General features: G+C 47.7%; 1 protein-coding gene across 5 annotated transcripts in view; it reads left to right on the forward strand.

Annotated features, from left to right (window-relative positions):
* The window catches only part of ADAMTS9 (ADAM metallopeptidase with thrombospondin type 1 motif 9), a 154,914-nt gene that overhangs the window by 76,618 nt on the left and 60,536 nt on the right, over positions 1–17,760 (forward strand). For all 5 annotated transcript variants that reach the window (XR_014522903.1, XM_083491028.1, XM_083491026.1 and 2 more), the window contains 6 exons: positions 1,637–1,756; positions 9,373–9,468; positions 9,627–9,794; positions 10,609–10,899; positions 11,758–11,919; positions 13,471–13,647. Coding sequence is in view for 4 of the 5 variants with exons in the window: in XM_083491028.1 (XP_083347154.1) it covers positions 1,637–1,756; positions 9,373–9,468; positions 9,627–9,794; positions 10,609–10,899; positions 11,758–11,919; positions 13,471–13,647 (1,014 nt within the window). In the remaining variant the exon portion in view is untranslated. The remainder of the gene's footprint in view (positions 1–1,636; positions 1,757–9,372; positions 9,469–9,626; positions 9,795–10,608; positions 10,900–11,757; positions 11,920–13,470; positions 13,648–17,760) is intronic.

Consider the following 17,760-nt stretch of genomic DNA (forward strand, 5'->3'; position numbering starts at 1 on the left):
CCACTTAATGTGCTCTCAGGGAGAGGTGGTTCCCAGCCTGGATACCAGTTGGCAAGGATCCCTATACAGTGATACCTCGGGTTAAGTACTTAATTCGTTCCGGAGGTCCGTACTTAACCTGAAACTGTTCTTAACCTGAAGCACCACTTTAGCTAATGGGGCCTCCTGCTGCCGCCACGCCGCCAGAGCACGATTTCTTTTCTCATCCTGAAGCAAAGTTCTTAACCTGAAGCACTATTTCTGGGTTAGCGGAGTATGTAACCTGAAGCGTATGTAACCCGAGGTGCCACTGTACACTGAAATCGTGCTCCGGCGGTGCAGCGGCAGCAGGAGGCCCCATTAGCTAAAGTGGTGCTTCAGGTTAAGAACAGTTTCAGGTTAAGTATGGACCTCCGGAACGAATTAAGTACTTAACCTGAGGTACCACTGTACATGCAAAGCATACAGTAGTGGTGGCGCAGAGCAGCAGCACTCATTTCCCAGAAGGCGTGCCAGTGCTTCTTACTGGTGGGGAGAGAGGGGTGAGGTGGCGGGTAGGATGGCATGGTGCAGGTGCGTCGGCAGAACCACCGGTGTGCTTGCACCGCACCAACCTCCCTGCTACCTCAGGCCTCCCTGGAAACCAGCACTGAAGCTCCACCCCACCTTGTGAGCCACTGCTGAAAGTCCATCGCTCTGCAATGCAGCTGGGATCCTGAAAGCAAGTAATTTAGCTAAGAATAAGGACTGGAAAGGAAAGGCAGGTTTTGATAAATTCTGCTTTAGAGCTGGCTTTAAGGATCCTTTCAAAAAAACCAACCCACACGGACACAACTTTTTGTGTTGACCTTTTCCTTTTTAACAATACATCATACACAGAATGAGAACTTCCAAGCAATCTGTCGGAGAGACTTCATTTGCCGTCTCCAGTCTCCAGTGCAGCAACAGCTCTCATCTAATTATACTTTCAAAACAAGTAAATGAATAAACCTGTCCAGACCACACAAACTTCTCTTCAGCCGGTCATGCCTTCCTGTCATGATCGTGTTCTATTAAGGTTGTTGCAGTAGTCAATCGGTAAAGAAATGTGACAGAGATTATGTGAGGCTCGTAATCCACAGTATGGTAAATGATTTAAACACTTGCACATGTATATTTGAAGGGAATAAATGAAGCATGGAAGATTCAGCGGAAGCAGCGCATTTTAACCGTTTGACCTAATTTTAAATGGAAGCGACTGAAGAAGGAGAAAGGGCTCTTTTTTTATATTTTAAATCACTCTGGATTTGGCCAAAGAAGTTAGGTGCTTTGAACTTCCTTGCCTCTTTTTAATGCATTTAGAACTAAGGCAGGTGCATTATGAAGCCTGGGACACAGGGCATATATTTGAACTGGTTTGATATTAATTCCCTCCCTGTGGGAAACTATAGAGGCAGGCTGGGGTTTTCTGTGTCCTATAAAAACTATAGTTCCCAAAAACTATAGTTTTGCAATCGCAAAAGCACGTTCCTCCTGCTATAGGTGTCTAGTTGGCCACTGTGAAACAGGATGCTGGACCAGATTGGCTTTTGGCCTGATTCAGTGGAAGCTGCCTTTTCGCATCCTTAGGCTTGCTTGCCGTATAGCTATCCCCACAGCTTTCTTTCCTTCCCCGCAGTGCACTGCAACATGTGGGCAGGGCTATCAGATGAGAGCGGTGAAATGCGTGGTTGGCGCCTACGTGTCCGTGGTAGATGACAACGAGTGCAATGCTGCTACGAAGCCAACAGATGTACAGGTAAGTGTGTTGATGTGGCAGCCACATGAGAATCTCCATGTATATATCTGTATCTGTATCTCAATCAAAGGGTGAAAGGGGGTGGATGCAGTGTGTTGTCAGTCAAGAAAAGTGGAAGGGCATGCAGCCACCGATGTTGCCTCGACTGGGAGGGGGTGAATTAAGCTTGCTGGGAAATGATTGAAACACACATGGTGTGATGGAGGGGTCATGGAGAAGTATGGTCCATGGTGGCATGCTGTCGCAAGCATTTGCTCCCAATGAAAAATGAGCATTTTAGGGGCAAGGATTTCATCTTAGCCTAATAATAATAATAATAATGACGACGATGATGATAGTAATTTATTTATACCCCAGCCACTCTGGGCGGCTTCCAACAAAATACTAAAAATACATTAAAACACCAGTCATTAAAAACTTCCCTAAACAGGGCTGCCTTCAGATGTCTTCTAAAAGTCAGATAGTTGTTTATTTCCTTGACATCTGATGGGAGGGCGTTCCACAGGGTGGGTACCACTACCGAGAAGGCCCTCTGCCTGGTTCCCTGTAACTTTGCTTCTCGCAGTGAGGGAACCACGAGTAGGCCCTCGGAGCTGGACCACAGTGTCTGGCCTGAACAATGGGAGTGGAGGTGCTCCTTCAGGTATACTGGGCCGAGGCCATTTAGGGCTTTAAAGGTCAGCACCAACACTTTGAATTGTGCTTGGAAACGTACTGGGAGCTAATGTAGGTCTTTCAAGACCGGTGTTATGTGGTCCTGGGCAGCGACTCCCAGTCGCCAGTCTAGCCTTCTTTCTGGTATGCTAGCTTTTCACCTGGAGGGTGGGTTTTTGAATGTGTAGGGGGTCCTTCGCCTGCAGCAGGAACTGAGTAGTATAGTCCGATCATACAGTGTTCCTGTATGTTATTACTATTGTGAGGGTTTGATTAGCTGCTTGTGCGTGAAAACGTGCTCCCTCAGAGTTTGTGCGACCCCACAAACCTCCGTGTGTGACGGAGCTCCTCAGACATGTCTGCTCTAGTCACTAGTAGAGTCCGACAGTGGCTGTCTGCGGAAGCGTTTCCAGCAAAGAAGTTCCTTAACGGAAACGCGTCTCCTGGACTCACGGCGTGACAGTTTCCTGCGAGGTGTGGGTCTCCCTATGGGAGACTCCGATACCTCCCCACTGTTCTCGCTGGAAGCCTCCCTGAGCCCTCCCTCCTGCTCGCATTCCCTCAGAGACCCACTCCTCCCCCTGCTGGTCCCTGCTTCAGCAGTTGAGTCTCTTTCATCCTGCCTGAGTCCCTCCACCACCTGATGCTCTGATGGCAGTTCCCTGACATCCACCTCCCCTCCAGGGCCCCCCTCACCCCCTCCCAATTCCTCCCCCCTGGGAGGTGAAGGGCTAAAACCCCGAAACGAATCTTCCTCATCTTCTGACGTCTCGAACAATTCTCTCCATCGATCGTCGTCCTGGCCAGCTGAATCCTCCTCCTCTTCAGAATCTGGGAACCCCTCCAACTCCTCTTCCTCGTCGGTGGTGGCAAAGTATTCCCTTCGGAACCTCGCTACAGGCTGAGGTTTACGTGGGAACCTCTGATGAAAAGTCTCTATTAAAACCTCGTCATTGACATCCTCTGCCCTAACCCAGGTGTTTTCCGACTCCGGTTCCCCTTCCCACATTACCAAATACTCTACTTGATCTCCCTTCCACCTGGAATCGAGGATCTCCGCTACATGGTAGCTGTGTTCCTTCTCCTCCATTGCTGGTCCCCTAGTGACCCTCCCCTCACTGTCTCCTCTATACGGTGACAGCAACGACCTGTGAAAAACTGGGTGCAGCTTCATGTGGTTCGGTAACCGGAGCCTGAAAGCCACTGGATTGACCTGCTGTATGACTTCAAACGGACCCAGCCTTTTGGGTCTTAATTTCTTACAACCTCCTTTGAATGGCAACCCTTGGGTTGACAGCCACACCTGGTCCCCCACCCTGATGCTTTCACCTTCCCTTCTGTTTTTGTCTGCCTGCCTCTTATATTCCTCCTTAGCCCTGTTTAAATTGAGTTGGAGCTGGCGATGGATCGCTTCCATTTCTTCCACGAACTGTTCTGCAGCTGGAACGCTCCAGTTCTCCCCCTCCCCCCCTGGGAAGGCTCTGGGATGGCACCCGTGATTAGCCAAAAAGGGGCTCATCCCCGTGGACACGTTCTCTGCATTGTTGTAGGCAAATTCTGCCAACGCCAACTTCTCCACCCAATCATTCTCTCTGTCATTAACATAACACCTCAAATATTGTTGGAGAACCCCATTTGCTCTTTCCGCCTGCCCGTTGGTTTCAGGATGACGGGCCGTCGAGAAATTAACCTCTACATGCAGTAAGCTCATGAGCTTCCTCCAGAACCTGGAAGTAAATTGTTTCCCTCGGTCTGAAACCACCCTCAAGGGGGCGCCATGCAACCTAAACACATTCTCTACAAACAATTTGGCGGTTTCTTCTGCTGTAACCGCATGTGAGCAGGCTATGAAGTGGGCCATTTTAGTTAACAGGTCTACTACAACCATGATGGCTGTTTTCCCTCTAGACCTTGGCAGATCAGTCATGAAATCTATTGCCACTGCTTCCCACGGTCTCTCAGGTGTGGGCAGTGGTTCTAATAAACCAGCCGGCGCCTGCCTCTCCCCCTTGGCTCTTTGGCATTGTTCACACCCTCTCACATACTCCCGCACATCTTCCCTGACCTTGGGCCACCAAAATTCCCTGGTAACCAGCCACATGGTTTTGTGTTGCCCAAAGTGCCCTGCTGTGGGGCTATCGTGCAGCTGCTTGAGTACCTTCTCCCTCAATTCCCCTTCAGGTATATATAACGCTCCCTTATAATACAATGCCCCATTTCTCTCCTCAAAACCACCGGATTTGTCTTCCTCCCCTCTGAGATCCCTGAGTTTCCCCTGGGCGTATGCATCCTGCACCGTACCCTCTACCAATTCCCTTTGCCCCACCAAAGTCGCCCCACACACCCAGCGGTCCTCTGGAATGATATGGGTTTCTTCGGGTGCTCCCTCCCCCTCCAAATATTCAGGTTTGCGTGAGAGAGCGTCCGCCCTAACATTCTCTGGGCCTGGCACATAACAAATCTCAAAGTTAAATTTGGAGAACTCTTGGGCCCATCTCAACTGCCTTTGGTTGAGCACTCGCGCCGTTCTCCAGTACTCTAGATTTTTATGGTCCGTGCACACTTGCACTTTATGTTGTGCACCAACTAGCAGATGCCTCCATCTCCGGAACGCCTCATGAATAGCAAGCAGTTCTCGGTCGTACACCGTGTAGTTCCTCTCGGATTTGTTCAGCTTCCGCGAGAAGAAGGCACACGGACGCCACTCTGACTCCTCCTTCCCCGGCTGCAGAAGAAGCACCGCCCCTATGGCTCTGTCAGATGCGTCTGTTTCAACCCTTAGCTTCTTTCGTAAATCCACATGCAGAAGTTGTTCTTCAGAGGCGAAGGCCCTTTTCAGTTCCTCAAACGCTCGCTCCGCCTCCGCCGTCCATACAAACTTCTTTTTACTGCTGAGACAGTCAGTGATGGGCGCCGTCAGATGGGCGAAGTTGCGGATGAACTTACGATAAAAGTTTCCAAACCCTAGGAACCTCTGCACATCCTTCTTGGTTTTGGGTGTTTTCCATTCCAGCACTGCCTGTACCTTGCCGGGATCCATGGCCAATCCCTTGTCTGACAGGCGGTACCCCAGGAATTCCACCTCCTTGGTATGGAACCGACACTTCTCCAGTTTGACCCACAGCCTGTTGGCTTGCAGTCTGCTCAACACTTCTCTGACGTCTCTCACATGTTGCTCCTCATTCTCAGAATACACCAACACATCATCTAGAAAGGCAACGCAATTCTTGTAGAGCAAAGGGCCCAGCACGTGGTTCATAAAAGATTGAAAACACGCGGAGCCTGCTTGTAATCCAAATGGCATAACGAGGTATTCAAACGCCCCCAAAGGGGTAAACATGGTGGTTTTCCATTCATCCCCTTTCCTTATGCGTATCAGGTTGTACGCCCCCCTTAGATCCAGCTTTGTGAAAATCTTTCCCTTTCTCACCCTGGTCAAAATATCATCAATTCTGGGCATAGGGAACGCCACCGGTTCAGTCACTGCATTCAGCCGCCTAAAATCACATACAAGTCTCGGCTTGTCCGCATTTTTTTTGTCCACAAAGAACACTGGGCTCCCCCCTGCTGCTTTGGACTCTCTGATGAAGCCTCTCTTCAGGTTCTTGTCAATGAACCCTCGCAACTCCTGCATTTCCCTGTCTGACATGGCATACAACTTGCCCACGGGAAGCTGTGCTCCTGGGAGTAAATTGATCTGACAATCAAAGGGTCTATGAGGTGGTAGTTGGTCAGCTTCCTTCTCGCTGAACACGTCGCTGAGATCTGCATACTGTGGTGGTACCTTCACCTTCCCCATTACTTCAGTCCCTGCTAGGGTGGCTTGGGCCCCTGCTGAACCCTTCTCCCCTTTGCAGTGTTCTAGGCAATGTGCTGAACCAAAGGACACCACTCTTTGATGCCAGCCAACCAGCGGATCATGTAGAGCTAGCCAGCTCATTCCCAAAATAATGGGAGCGCCTCCCAGGGTGGCCACATTAAACGCTATCAGTTCTGTGTGCCTTGCCACCCTCATTATCATTGGGACAGTCTGCAAGCGGACTCCTCCTCCCAACAACTCCCTGCCATCAATCGTGGTCACCTGCAGGGGGTTGCTTAAAGGGATGGTCTGTATCTGGTGTTCAGCAGCAAACTCCTTGCTCATAAAATTGCAGGAGCTGCCTGAGTCCAATAGCGCCTTTATTTTTAGGGGGTGCCCATTCTGCAGCTCTAGCGACACTTCAATCACTAGAGCAGGTCGAGGAGCTTCTGGCACGGGCACTTTCACTGCTCTTTGGCCTGGCTGCAGTGCCCCAATTGTGGCAACCAGGCGTTGGCTTTTACCTGCTCCGCTCCCCCTTCTTCTCCCCCCTCAACAGCTCCCACCATCCCTTGCCATTCCTTCCTCTGGGGGCAGACTCTGGCAAAGTGGCCTGGCTGTTGGCAGAGATAGCATTTCCGGGGGCCCTTTCCCTCCTTCTTAGCTCCCTCGCTGGTTTTTGAAAATGCGCGCGCGCGCGCTGTTCCGATTTCCATCGGCTCTGCCGGCGGGAAAGCTGGCTCAGGAATGTCTGGAATGCGGAACTCCTTCCAACGTTCCCCTCTCCCTTCCCGCCTCTCCAAGGCTCTTGCCTCCTGCCGCGCTCCTATGGTCAGCGCAGATTTGGTCAGCTGATCCATAGACTCCGCCCTGGGGCTCCGTGCCAGCTCGTCTTTCACCCCCGAAGAAAGACCTTCCTCAAATAGCATTTGAACGGGTGCCGCCGATAAATCCCAACTCAGTCTGTGAATCAGCATGGTAATCCTTGGGGTCCCCCCCCAAATTTCTGCACCAATCCTGGTACCTTTCTGGGGAATTGCGTGGCTCTCCCCTTCTTGTCTGCATCCTGAGCCCTTCTCTCCTCCAACCTCGCCGTCTGCAGGGCCAGTTGAACCTCCAACGCTCGGTATCTATCTTCCAAGCTTGGACCAGCTCCAGCCCCTGCTCCTCCGGTTCCGGTTGGTTCGCTCATGATGCCTTCTCTTGCACAGGCAGCGTACAAAGACTGTCGGACTGCTGTGAGGGTTTGATTAGCTGCTTGTGCGTGAAAACGTGCTCCCTCAGAGTTTGTGCGACCCCACAAACCTCCGTGTGTGACGGAGCTCCTCAGACATGTCTGCTCTAGTCACTAGTAGAGTCCGACAGTGGCTGTCTGCGGAAGCGTTTCCAGCAAAGAAGTTCCTTAACGGAAACGCGTCTCCTGGACTCACGGCGTGACAGTTTCCTGCGAGGTGTGGGTCTCCCTATGGGAGACTCCGATACCTCCCCACTGTTCTCGCTGGAAGCCTCCCTGAGCCCTCCCTCCTGCTCGCATTCCCTCAGAGACCCACTCCTCCCCCTGCTGGTCCCTGCTTCAGCAGTTGAGTCTCTTTCATCCTGCCTGAGTCCCTCCACCACCTGATGCTCTGATGGCAGTTCCCTGACAACTATTATTTATAGTAGTCGTACTCTGCCTATCTGACCGTATTGCCCCAGCATCTCTGGGCAGAATTGTTCTTTAGTTCCTTCATCTCACTCCCTCGCTGCTCCCCTTCCTCGCAGGATGCTTTTGCCAATTTCTCTTCCTCAGTACCTCCAGGGCCCTGCTCAAGAACTGCATTTTAACCAAACCTCAGCTTCTCTCTAAAGCAGGAGTGGAGAGCAGGGATGTTCTTGCACTGCAACTCCCATCACACCTGACATTCTGGCTGAAACCGATAGAAACTGGAGTCCGATAATATCCGGGGGGGGGGGTGGCACATCTAAAACTTTCCCCTCTGAGCCCTTCTATTTATTTGCCAGTACTTAATCTGTCAGGTTCAGAGCATCATGCCAGGAACCAACCTTTTTCTCCCCCCCCCCGGGCTCAGGTGTCCCACTCCTCCTTTGCCACGGCCACAAGGAGGAGCTCAGAAGCAGCTTGTCCTTTGGTCTGAACTTGTCAAAGTGTGGTCAGTCTGATTTCTTCGAAACAAGCCCTCTTCAAAGCAGTAAAAAGCAGCAGCAACAACAAACATGATTTACAAAGCTGGCTTGTTTTTAACAAACCATTGTTAAAATTAGCCATAATCTGCAGTTTAGATGTAATACTAACGTTGGAAGAGAAAGATTCTGATCTCCTCGTGAGCACACTGGCGGAGAGGAGGGGGAAGCATGTGACCTTGAGGGGAGGGACATTCCCTTCACATTAAATCATGGCCAGTGTGGTGTAGTGGTTAAGAGCGGTAGTCTCGTAATCTGGGGAACCGGGTTTGTGTCTCCGCTCCTCCACACGCAGCTGCTAGGTGAGCTTGGGCCAGTCACACTTCTTTGAAGTCTCTCAGCCCCACTCACCTCACAGAGTGTTTGTTGTGGGGGAGGAAGGGAAAGGAGAATGTTAGCCGCTTTGAGACTCCTTAGGGTAGTGATAAAGCGGGATATCAAATCCAAACTCCTCCTCCTCCTCCTCTTCTTCTTCTTCTTCTTCTTCTTCTTCTTCTTCTTCTTTTATTGTGACGTCCAAATAGTCCCCGCTAATTCCAGTCTTCTCTTCAGATTGATTTTGGGCCTCATCCCAGTGGCACGGGTTGTAAGCCCTTTGTGATTTATACAGGTCATGGGGCAATTTGGTGCTATGTAAGTGATTTTCATAGTAATGATGGGTGCTTCTGTAAATTAGCATGCTTGTGAGGGCTGGCATTTTGTTGGTGGGAGGGAATGCAGCTAGAGCAAAATAATCGAGGTGGCAGCCTTCAGGCATGTATATTCTCATCTTGGCAGATGCCCCAGGAGCATCCGCCTTTAGGGTTAAGATGAGCCATTTGTATCAAACAAAAGATGTATGACAAATGTAATGGGGGGGTTTCCTCCCTCCAACCCCCCCCCCCCCGCTTCCGTCACTGCATCGCTATAACCATCTAACCTACACTGAAATCCCTGTGAATTGCTGATAGCTTGCTTTTTCCTGTTCTCCTCTATGAAATAGGACTGTGAGACAGCACCATGCCGTCTCCGCCCAGGAAGCCCGGAAACGAAGCAAAGCAGCCACAGAACCCAGTGGAGATTTGGATCCTGGACTCCCGTACGTTAAACTGGTCAGCGTAGATTACAAGGAGATCCCTTGATAACCCCCCCCCCACAGTCCTGCAACTCCAGGGGGCTTTTTTCCCTTCTTGTCAAAAAGGGCAGCTGCTTCCCCCCCTCCAACTCCCATTGTCACTCCTTGTCCATCTTCCCTAGTGCTCAACTACATGCGGGAAAGGCACCAGGATGAGATACGTCAGCTGCCGCGACGACCAAGGCTCTGTGGCTGACGAGGCCGCCTGCTTCCACCTCCCAAGGCCATCGGCGACAGAAGCCTGCTCTGTGACACCATGTGGACAGTGGAAAGCCATGGAGTGGAGCCCTGTAAGCAGCTTCCTCTTGTTTAGGGGTAGTGTCTCCCAGATGCCTGTTGCTTATTCAACATTTATCAGGCCTTCTAAAGATAACGCTTGGCTCAAACGGAGGCAGCAGAATGTCCTGTAATCGGGAACCAGTAGAAGTAGTTGTTGGAGCAGAAGTTATAATAGTGTGTTTCTGCCCTTGGGAGTGGCGGCGGCAGCAGCAGCAGCAGCAGAGCTTTTCTTTGTTCAGCAAAGCTGGGGACTAACAGGATCAGTTTATACCAACTGACACAAGTTAAGGAAGGGGCTGGAGCTCGGTGCATCCACAAAGTCCTGAGTTCAACCCCTGCCATCTCCAGCTAGATGAATCACCTCTGCCTGAGATCTTGGAAAGTGAGAGTGAGCAGTGGGGAGGGCCTTCACCGCCATGGACCCTATCTTCTGGCAGTAGCATTGCTGCTACACGGCCAGGATGGTGAAGGACCAGGACCAGCGGCAGGAGTACTGGATTGCCTCCACCAGTGCCCCCAAACCACCCCAACTGTGCTCCCCCCACCCACACCATCCTGCACTCTCACAGCAGTGACACTGCTTCCTGGGGGACAAGTCTGCTGTACCGTCCCTCCCCTCTGGTTGTTCCTGCTTGAGAACTAGACGAGCGAATGGGATCAGGCAGCTTCCCACATTCCTAATCATGTGAAATCAACAGCCACATGGGATCCGCATACATTAAAAAAAATAGTTTTACGTAAATATGTTTCGTCCTGCGATTCTTAAAACTTGTGCCTCGTTGCCAAGGGCGTTGATCTCCCCGTTTCTCCCTCTTATTGACGCAGTGCTCTGTAACCTGTGGGCAAGGCAAGGTGACCCGGCAAGTCGTCTGCATCGATTACAGCGACCAGATGGTTGACAGGAGTGAGTGCGATGCTGAGGACGTCCCTGCGACGGAGCAAGATTGCTCCACGCCTTCGTGCCAGCAGATTAGCCCTGAGTACAACAGGCCAATCCCTTCCTTCCCTTACCCTGACTATCGCCAAAAGAACAACCAGGGTGGAAGCGTGAACCGAAACCAAGGCCGTGCACATGTGCACGGAGGCAACCAGTGGAGAACTGGCCCATGGGGAGCGGTGAGTAGCTGGTGGAGATACTCTTAATCTGTTGCGAGTCGGGTTACAGCCTCCTCCACTCCTAAGGGTTGTATCTGATGTTAGTCCTTGTCAAAGTAGACCCACTGAAGTTAATGGGCAGGACTAACTTAGGTTCATTAATTCTATTCTAGAACTAGGATGGATACAACCCCAAGACACCATCAAGGCATTTTACTATATATAAATATTATCAACGAGGATGGGAAGAGTTGAAGGGGCCTAGTTACACAATCACTAGGATTAGAGGGGCAAGGAATAATAACCATGGGGTGGTGGTAGTGATAGGAACCTATCATCTGTCCTCCCAATGTTGAGAAGCCTTGTTCCGGCACTGTCCTAATTTTTTTTTTGGCTTTGCAAAGTTGCCAAGATTGTCCTTGTCATTACGGGGACTAGCAACTTGCCTCTTTAAAAAAAAAGAAAGAAAGAAATTCTGTTGTGTCTACATTCTGTGTCTCTTCTCAGACAAAATGCACTGATTTAAATGCAATGGCAATCTGTTTCTTCTCTGAAATCTCCCACTGGACTTCCCCTCGTTAGTACCTACATTGATAAAAGTGGACAGGGTACTCTCTGCCTAAAACGCCTTTGATGTCAAAGAGAAAAAAATTTAGCGGCTGTGCTAATGCTACCTCAAACTGAATTTTTAATGCCAAGAGTCTGATCTTACAGTTTTAAGGAACGGCACTGGCGCTCCATCAAGAAGACGGCTTTTCGACTATGGCTGCAGGTTTCATAGCCATTGGGACTCCTCACTTTACTAGGCTATATCGCTTAAGTTAGTTGTGGGCTAAGATCGGTGGAGCCTCCTCAGTCATATGAAACTATGTTTTGTAGTGTTCCAGTACATGCGCTGGTGGATTCCAACGGCGGGTTGTCGTGTGCCAGGATGAAAATGGATACACTGCCAGTAACTGTGATGTAAGAATGAAACCAGATGAGCAAAGATCATGTGAATCAGGGCCCTGCCCACAATGGGCCTATGGCAGCTGGGGTGAGGTGAGCATATTCTACTTTATTTGGGGTTGTTGTTGCTTTTTTTTTTAACTAACCCATTCCCAAGGCAAAGCATTCTTAACTGTAGATTTTAAAGATGTGGCTGTATTTGAATTTCCTTGAAACCTTTTTTTTAAAAAATCAACAAAATAGCATAAGCCAATAGGTTTCGACAGAAGATCCGTTATCCAGAAGTTCTAATTATCCTGCTTGTTTACCTTTCCTCGTTGGAAATAATAACACTTATTTATCCAGTAGTGCTGAAAGGACTGTTGAGACATAGTTTAGACTTACTGTTGTTCGTCTGGATAAACTATGGTTATTAGACCAGGAGCAAACCATGTTTCTGTGGGCTTCCTCCTAGCCGTATGTCCTCTCACCATAATTCAAGGTTTCCAAGATTTTGCTAAAGCTACCTTTTCACATTGCATCCAAATTGGGAAACAGGTTTAATCTCTGTTTACTGTTCACAGGAAGTAAAATCAAATTCCCAGTCCCATAGCCTGGTTTGCAAAGGTATATTAAACCACAGTTTCCCCGTTAGGCTATAAGAGGAAACTGTGGTTTAATAAACCATAATAGAAGCCCCAGATTTGGGTATGCAAAGAGCAGGGAGTCTGGTATATGCGGAGTCTGGTTTTTGCTCTAATCAGCAGTTCATAAGACATTACACCTGAATCAGTCCTAAAACTAAGAGGTGTAGATAGATAAAACCAGATTTTAGCAACCTTTGTGTTTTCCTTTGGGATGGCTCTCTAACTTTGGGGAAGAGTCCCAGAAACTATGCATATTTCTTATTATTCCCTGCTCTACCTTCCCACCCACAAAAAAGACCTAATCTGGAACCTGCTCCCCAGTTTATTTTGAAACAAATAACAAAGGTGTCATTCACTTCACTCATGAGAGCAAATTTAGATGCTTTCTCTTTCCCAGATTGTACGGTTATGGGAATCCCTCACACATCCACAGTCCCAGAGGGGAAATAAAGGCATGTGGAAAGTAGCAATACATTGAGGTCAGATCAGGACGGTCTCATACACATCTTAACATACAGATCTCACTGCCTTCATTTTGAAGAAGAAGAATCATAGCTCAATGGTAGGGCATCTGCTTTGCATTCAGAAAGTCCCAGGTTCAGTCCCCAGCGTCTTCAGGTAGGGCTGGAAAAGAGTCCTTGCCTGAGACCCTGGAGAGTTACTGCCAGGTACTTTAGACCAGGGTTTCCCAAACATGGGTCTCCAGCTGTTTTTGGACTACAATTCCCATCATCCCTGACCACTGGTCTTGCCAGCTAAGGATGATGGGAGTTGTAGTCTACAACTGGACTATAGAAAATACTGAGCTAGATGGACCAATGGGTCCAGCTTGGTATAAGGCATATGTTTGTATTTCCCCCCCTGGAGTCTAGAGTTTTGAGTCTCTCACATCAGAAGGAAAGCAGCATCTAAATTGGCTGTGAGTCAGATCAAAGAAGACAAAAGTAGCAATCATGAAGTATAAATGAACCTAGCCGTTGCTAATGTGATCTCCACCTACTGCCTTCCTCCCCCCCAGTGTACAAAGCCATGCGGTGGAGGAACCAGAACAAGACTGGTTGTGTGCCAGCATCCCAATGGGGAGAGATTTACTGATCTGAGCTGCGAAATCCTTGACAAGCCACCAGACCGTGAGCAGTGCAATATGCAGGACTGCCTTCGAGATACCGCCTGGAATACTGGTCCTTGGAGCTCGGTACGGCCATAACATACTTCTGTTGTTGTTGTTGCTTTTTGTTAGTCATTTTCACAGATGTTTCATAGGAACGGAATGAGTGTCCTTAATGTCAAGGTGCTAATACTTGGTGCATGTGCACGTGTTTTTAAAAAAGGAAACTGCACTTAAAGGTGTTTAAAAAACAAAACAAAACGATGCATTCCAAATAAATAGGCATTCAGGAAGAGCATCAACTAGGAAATCTGTTCGTTTTAAAAGGCACTTTCTGCTTGTTAATGAAGTTTGTACATTTTATTAGCCCATGACAAGTGCTGCACGATACTGATCTTCACTATGAAGGAAACCCATTGCAAGCAAATGAGAGTTGTCGAAGTATTCGACTGTTTCCAAAACATTTTCTTCTGTCTTCATAGATCTGTTTTAAGCTCCAGTTTTAACACTTAGCAAGCCACCTTCAACGCTACTATAGTTACGGGATAATTCCAGTGCTAAGCTGCTGTCATCCATGTAGCTCTTTCTGTATATTTAGAACTGTATAGTACAAACTTACTTGTTCAGATGAAGGAACATCCTTTTTAGCAACAACAAAAACACAACCCACAACAATAAGTAAGAGTGACACAGAACGATGCTGCCTTTGGGCTCCATCAAAGGATAGCTAATATTTTTAATAGCAACATATTGCATAATTGTGTATCTGGGTGTCTGTCTTGTATGTCAGTGATGAAGACCAAAGGGGGATGCTTTTAACACTGGCTTCTTGCCTTTCAGAGTAACCTTACAACAGCAGATGGTTTTGATTTAAAAGTTCTGTGTTACTTGTCCCAAGCCCTTTTGATTGGACGGCATAAACATATTCATAAGCTCATTGCGCAATGCTTCTTAACCTCCAGCAGAAAGATGGGGGGAGGGGGAAACCCCCAACATTAACCATCGCTAAGAGATTGTCAAAATACCTAAAATCCTTCCCAGTCACAAAGCCACAAGCGGGTAACAAAATAGAGATCTGGAGCATTTTTGTTTCCGTAGGTCAGTGTTGCCATGTTGGTGTGAGAAGCTACATCAACACAATCTGTTGCCAGGATGGGGGAACCCGTGGCCATCAATATGTTATTGGACTACAGTTCCCATCATCCCTGATGATCAGCTGTGCTCATGGAAGTTGGAGTCCAGCAGCGATTTTGAGAGCCACAGGTTCCCCACCCCTGATCTTCAGAAATTCAGGTATGCCTGAGAACAGTTGCTCACTTTAGAATTCCTCACGTACACCACTGTCCAAAGAATCAAGCACGTAGCATCCGTCTTGGATCCATAGTTTGGAAACTCTTGGACAAGATGCTCAAAAGGACCACTTCTCCTTAAGTCTCCCCATCTGCTCCTCATTGCTGCTGCCTATCCACTTGCCTTGTCCCTCTGAACGCTGCCATAAAATGGTTGCACAGATATTTTTTTAGGTACATTTCCCAGGCCCACTGTGGAGAGGAGAGGGAAGGGGAAGATAGACCTTTATTACAGCTGCCCTTGTCTCACAGGTTCCACCAAAGGGGTTAGGCAGTCTTTTGTTTCCTCCTTCTTCCACAGTGAACTTCCCCACAACAGAGATTATGCTTCTTCACAAGCATCCCATGGGTGCTGATTCTCAAGAAACCACTGCAACTTGGAAAGTAGGCATGGGTGAATGTGAGTTGACAGAAGGAACTCATCCCACCTTCTCCTGGGCTCTTGAAGCCCATGTAAGTTAATTCCCTGCCTCCAGCCACGTATGTTTAAGACGGTGGCAAATAATGGCTGGATAGGAAACCATAAGTGTGCCCGATTCAAAGTCTCATGCAAATGAGCCTCCAAATATCATTATTGTGGTATAATGTAATTTAAAGGGTTTTGGTTTTTTTAAAGTCCTAATCTGACTCTAAAGCACTTTATATAAAAGAAGCTCCTTTCGTCCAATATATGAACTTCCAAAAGTGCCATAGTCTTATTGCTGGAATCGTCCTTCCTTTGTTCCGTCCTTCCCTGCTGTTTCTATGGAGAGTTCTGTGACCATTTTTCACTTTCATACCTCAGCAAACAATGTCAATAGCCGCACATTTGCTCAAGTTGTATTTTCTATGGTGCTTTTTATCATTACAAGGGACAGTGCTATAAAACACTTTCATCCAAGGTGCTGCTGTAGCCCTTTCTATGTTGAGGGGGCAGAGTTGGTGCTAAATGCAAATGTGCTCTGTGTGGCTAGGCATCTGCATGCCTTGGACTTTCTCCCCAAGCCAGGGGTGGCCAACATGACGGTCCTCCAGATGTTGACTGCATCTCCCATCGTGCTTCTCTCCATTGACCATGCTGGCCAGGGCTGATGGGAGTTGTAGTCCACAGCTTCTGGAGGCACAGTGTGGGTTATTCTAGCCCAAAACTATGTACCAAAGGCTGCTGTTGACACTGGATTACACTTGCTTTGAACATTAACAAACAAATAAGGTTATGACATTGAGATTGTTCTGGTGTATGATTCATATGCATTCTGGCAATTTCCTCCTTCAGCAGCAGTCCCTGCAGAAACTTCTAGATCCATTCCAATGGAGTTCTGTCTCACCATAGTAAGACTTCCCTTTGAATTTAAAATACAGGCTTCAGTAAACCTCCTTCACTGGAGGTATTTAAGCAGAGGTTGGATGGCCATCTGTCAAGGATGAGTTAGTTCAGACTCCTGCATTGCAGGGGGTTGGTCTAGATGACCCTTGGGGTCTCTTCCAGCTCTACAGTTCTATGATTCTCTAATTCCTTAACTAGGCAGGCCACAGTTCCCATTATGTTATTTTAAAAAGAATCAGGGAAGCACTTCCAAAAGTAAGCATACTTCTATCTCTCTCTGTGTGTGTTTGTGTGTATAGGATAAGCCCAAATGATATTTTCATCTTTTTTATATATAAACAGCTCTGAGAACTAGACATCTAAACATCTAAATTGTTGGTACAAAGTGTAGTGCTGCACTTTTTTTAAACAACAACAACACAAATGTCTGCTAGCTTGCCATAAAAATGTAATCAACGTAGTTTATAAAGTCTCGTGCACAGCGCACGGCTTAACGTACACAAATGAAAGCTTGCCAGATCCTGAAATGGACAAGACTCTGTGGTGCAGAAGTAACATGTGCCCTAAGTTGCATATCTGTGTCCTCTTGCTCTGTCTTGCCACACACACACACACACACACACACACACACACACAGCACAATACAACTGCAATCTCCTGGCCCATTCTCTTCTGCTGCCCACTCACCATGCAAGGTCCGAAGGTGAGAGGGCAGGTAGTATCAGAACTGAACTAAGTTCTGGGTGTCCTGCTCAATGGAAACATAGTTCCAGATTCAGATCTTCCCCCCACTCTTTTGAAATGATGCATGGAACAGTAAACTGTCCTCCTGTTCTTAACACAAATGGTCTTTGGCTCTTCAGTGGGGAGTCTTGTGATCCGAGTATTCAGAGTTCCTTATTAAATTCCAGCCATCCGTTCAGATGAAAAATCCCCCAGAGAAAAAGTCTGCAGGGCTGAGCCACTTTATTTGCAAATCATGATTTATTTTTTTTAAAGAGAGAGAGTGTGAAAAAAGTACATAAATTTCACACAAACTTACTTTAAGCTGCTTACAGTTTAGATGGCCAATGATTCAAATGGTGCTGAGTGAAGACAAAACTAAAACACTGATAAATGAGCTTAAACTTAAGATTTCTCGCTTCACCTGAAAAATTCAACCAATGATGTTTGTCTACCTCGTTTTGAGACCATGTGCTACTGCTGTAGGTAGTAGAGGACAAAAAGAAGTTGTCTTTTTGTTTCATGTTGCCACACACTTTCTCCTGGCTCTGACATTTATCACCACCTTTCTGCTGTAAATGTTTCTGCTTCATCTGTCCCAGATGGAGTGTTGCTTCCATGTTTTTGGACACTTTTGAAACAAGAGTATAGTATTGACTGAAGCTTTTTTTCTTCAGCAGGATGGATCTCTTTATGTATTTATGTTAATGAAGTGTATTTATTTTTCAACTATTGTTATTTAATTTTATAAAAATGTCGCATTGCATTTACAATGTTTGAATGCTGGCCAAAGGAGACAGAGAAATTAAAAGTAGAATGTAA

This window comes from Podarcis liolepis (genome assembly GCF_965112155.1).
Source record: "Podarcis liolepis genome assembly, chromosome: 2".
Taxonomy (NCBI): domain Eukaryota; kingdom Metazoa; phylum Chordata; class Lepidosauria; order Squamata; family Lacertidae; genus Podarcis; species Podarcis liolepis.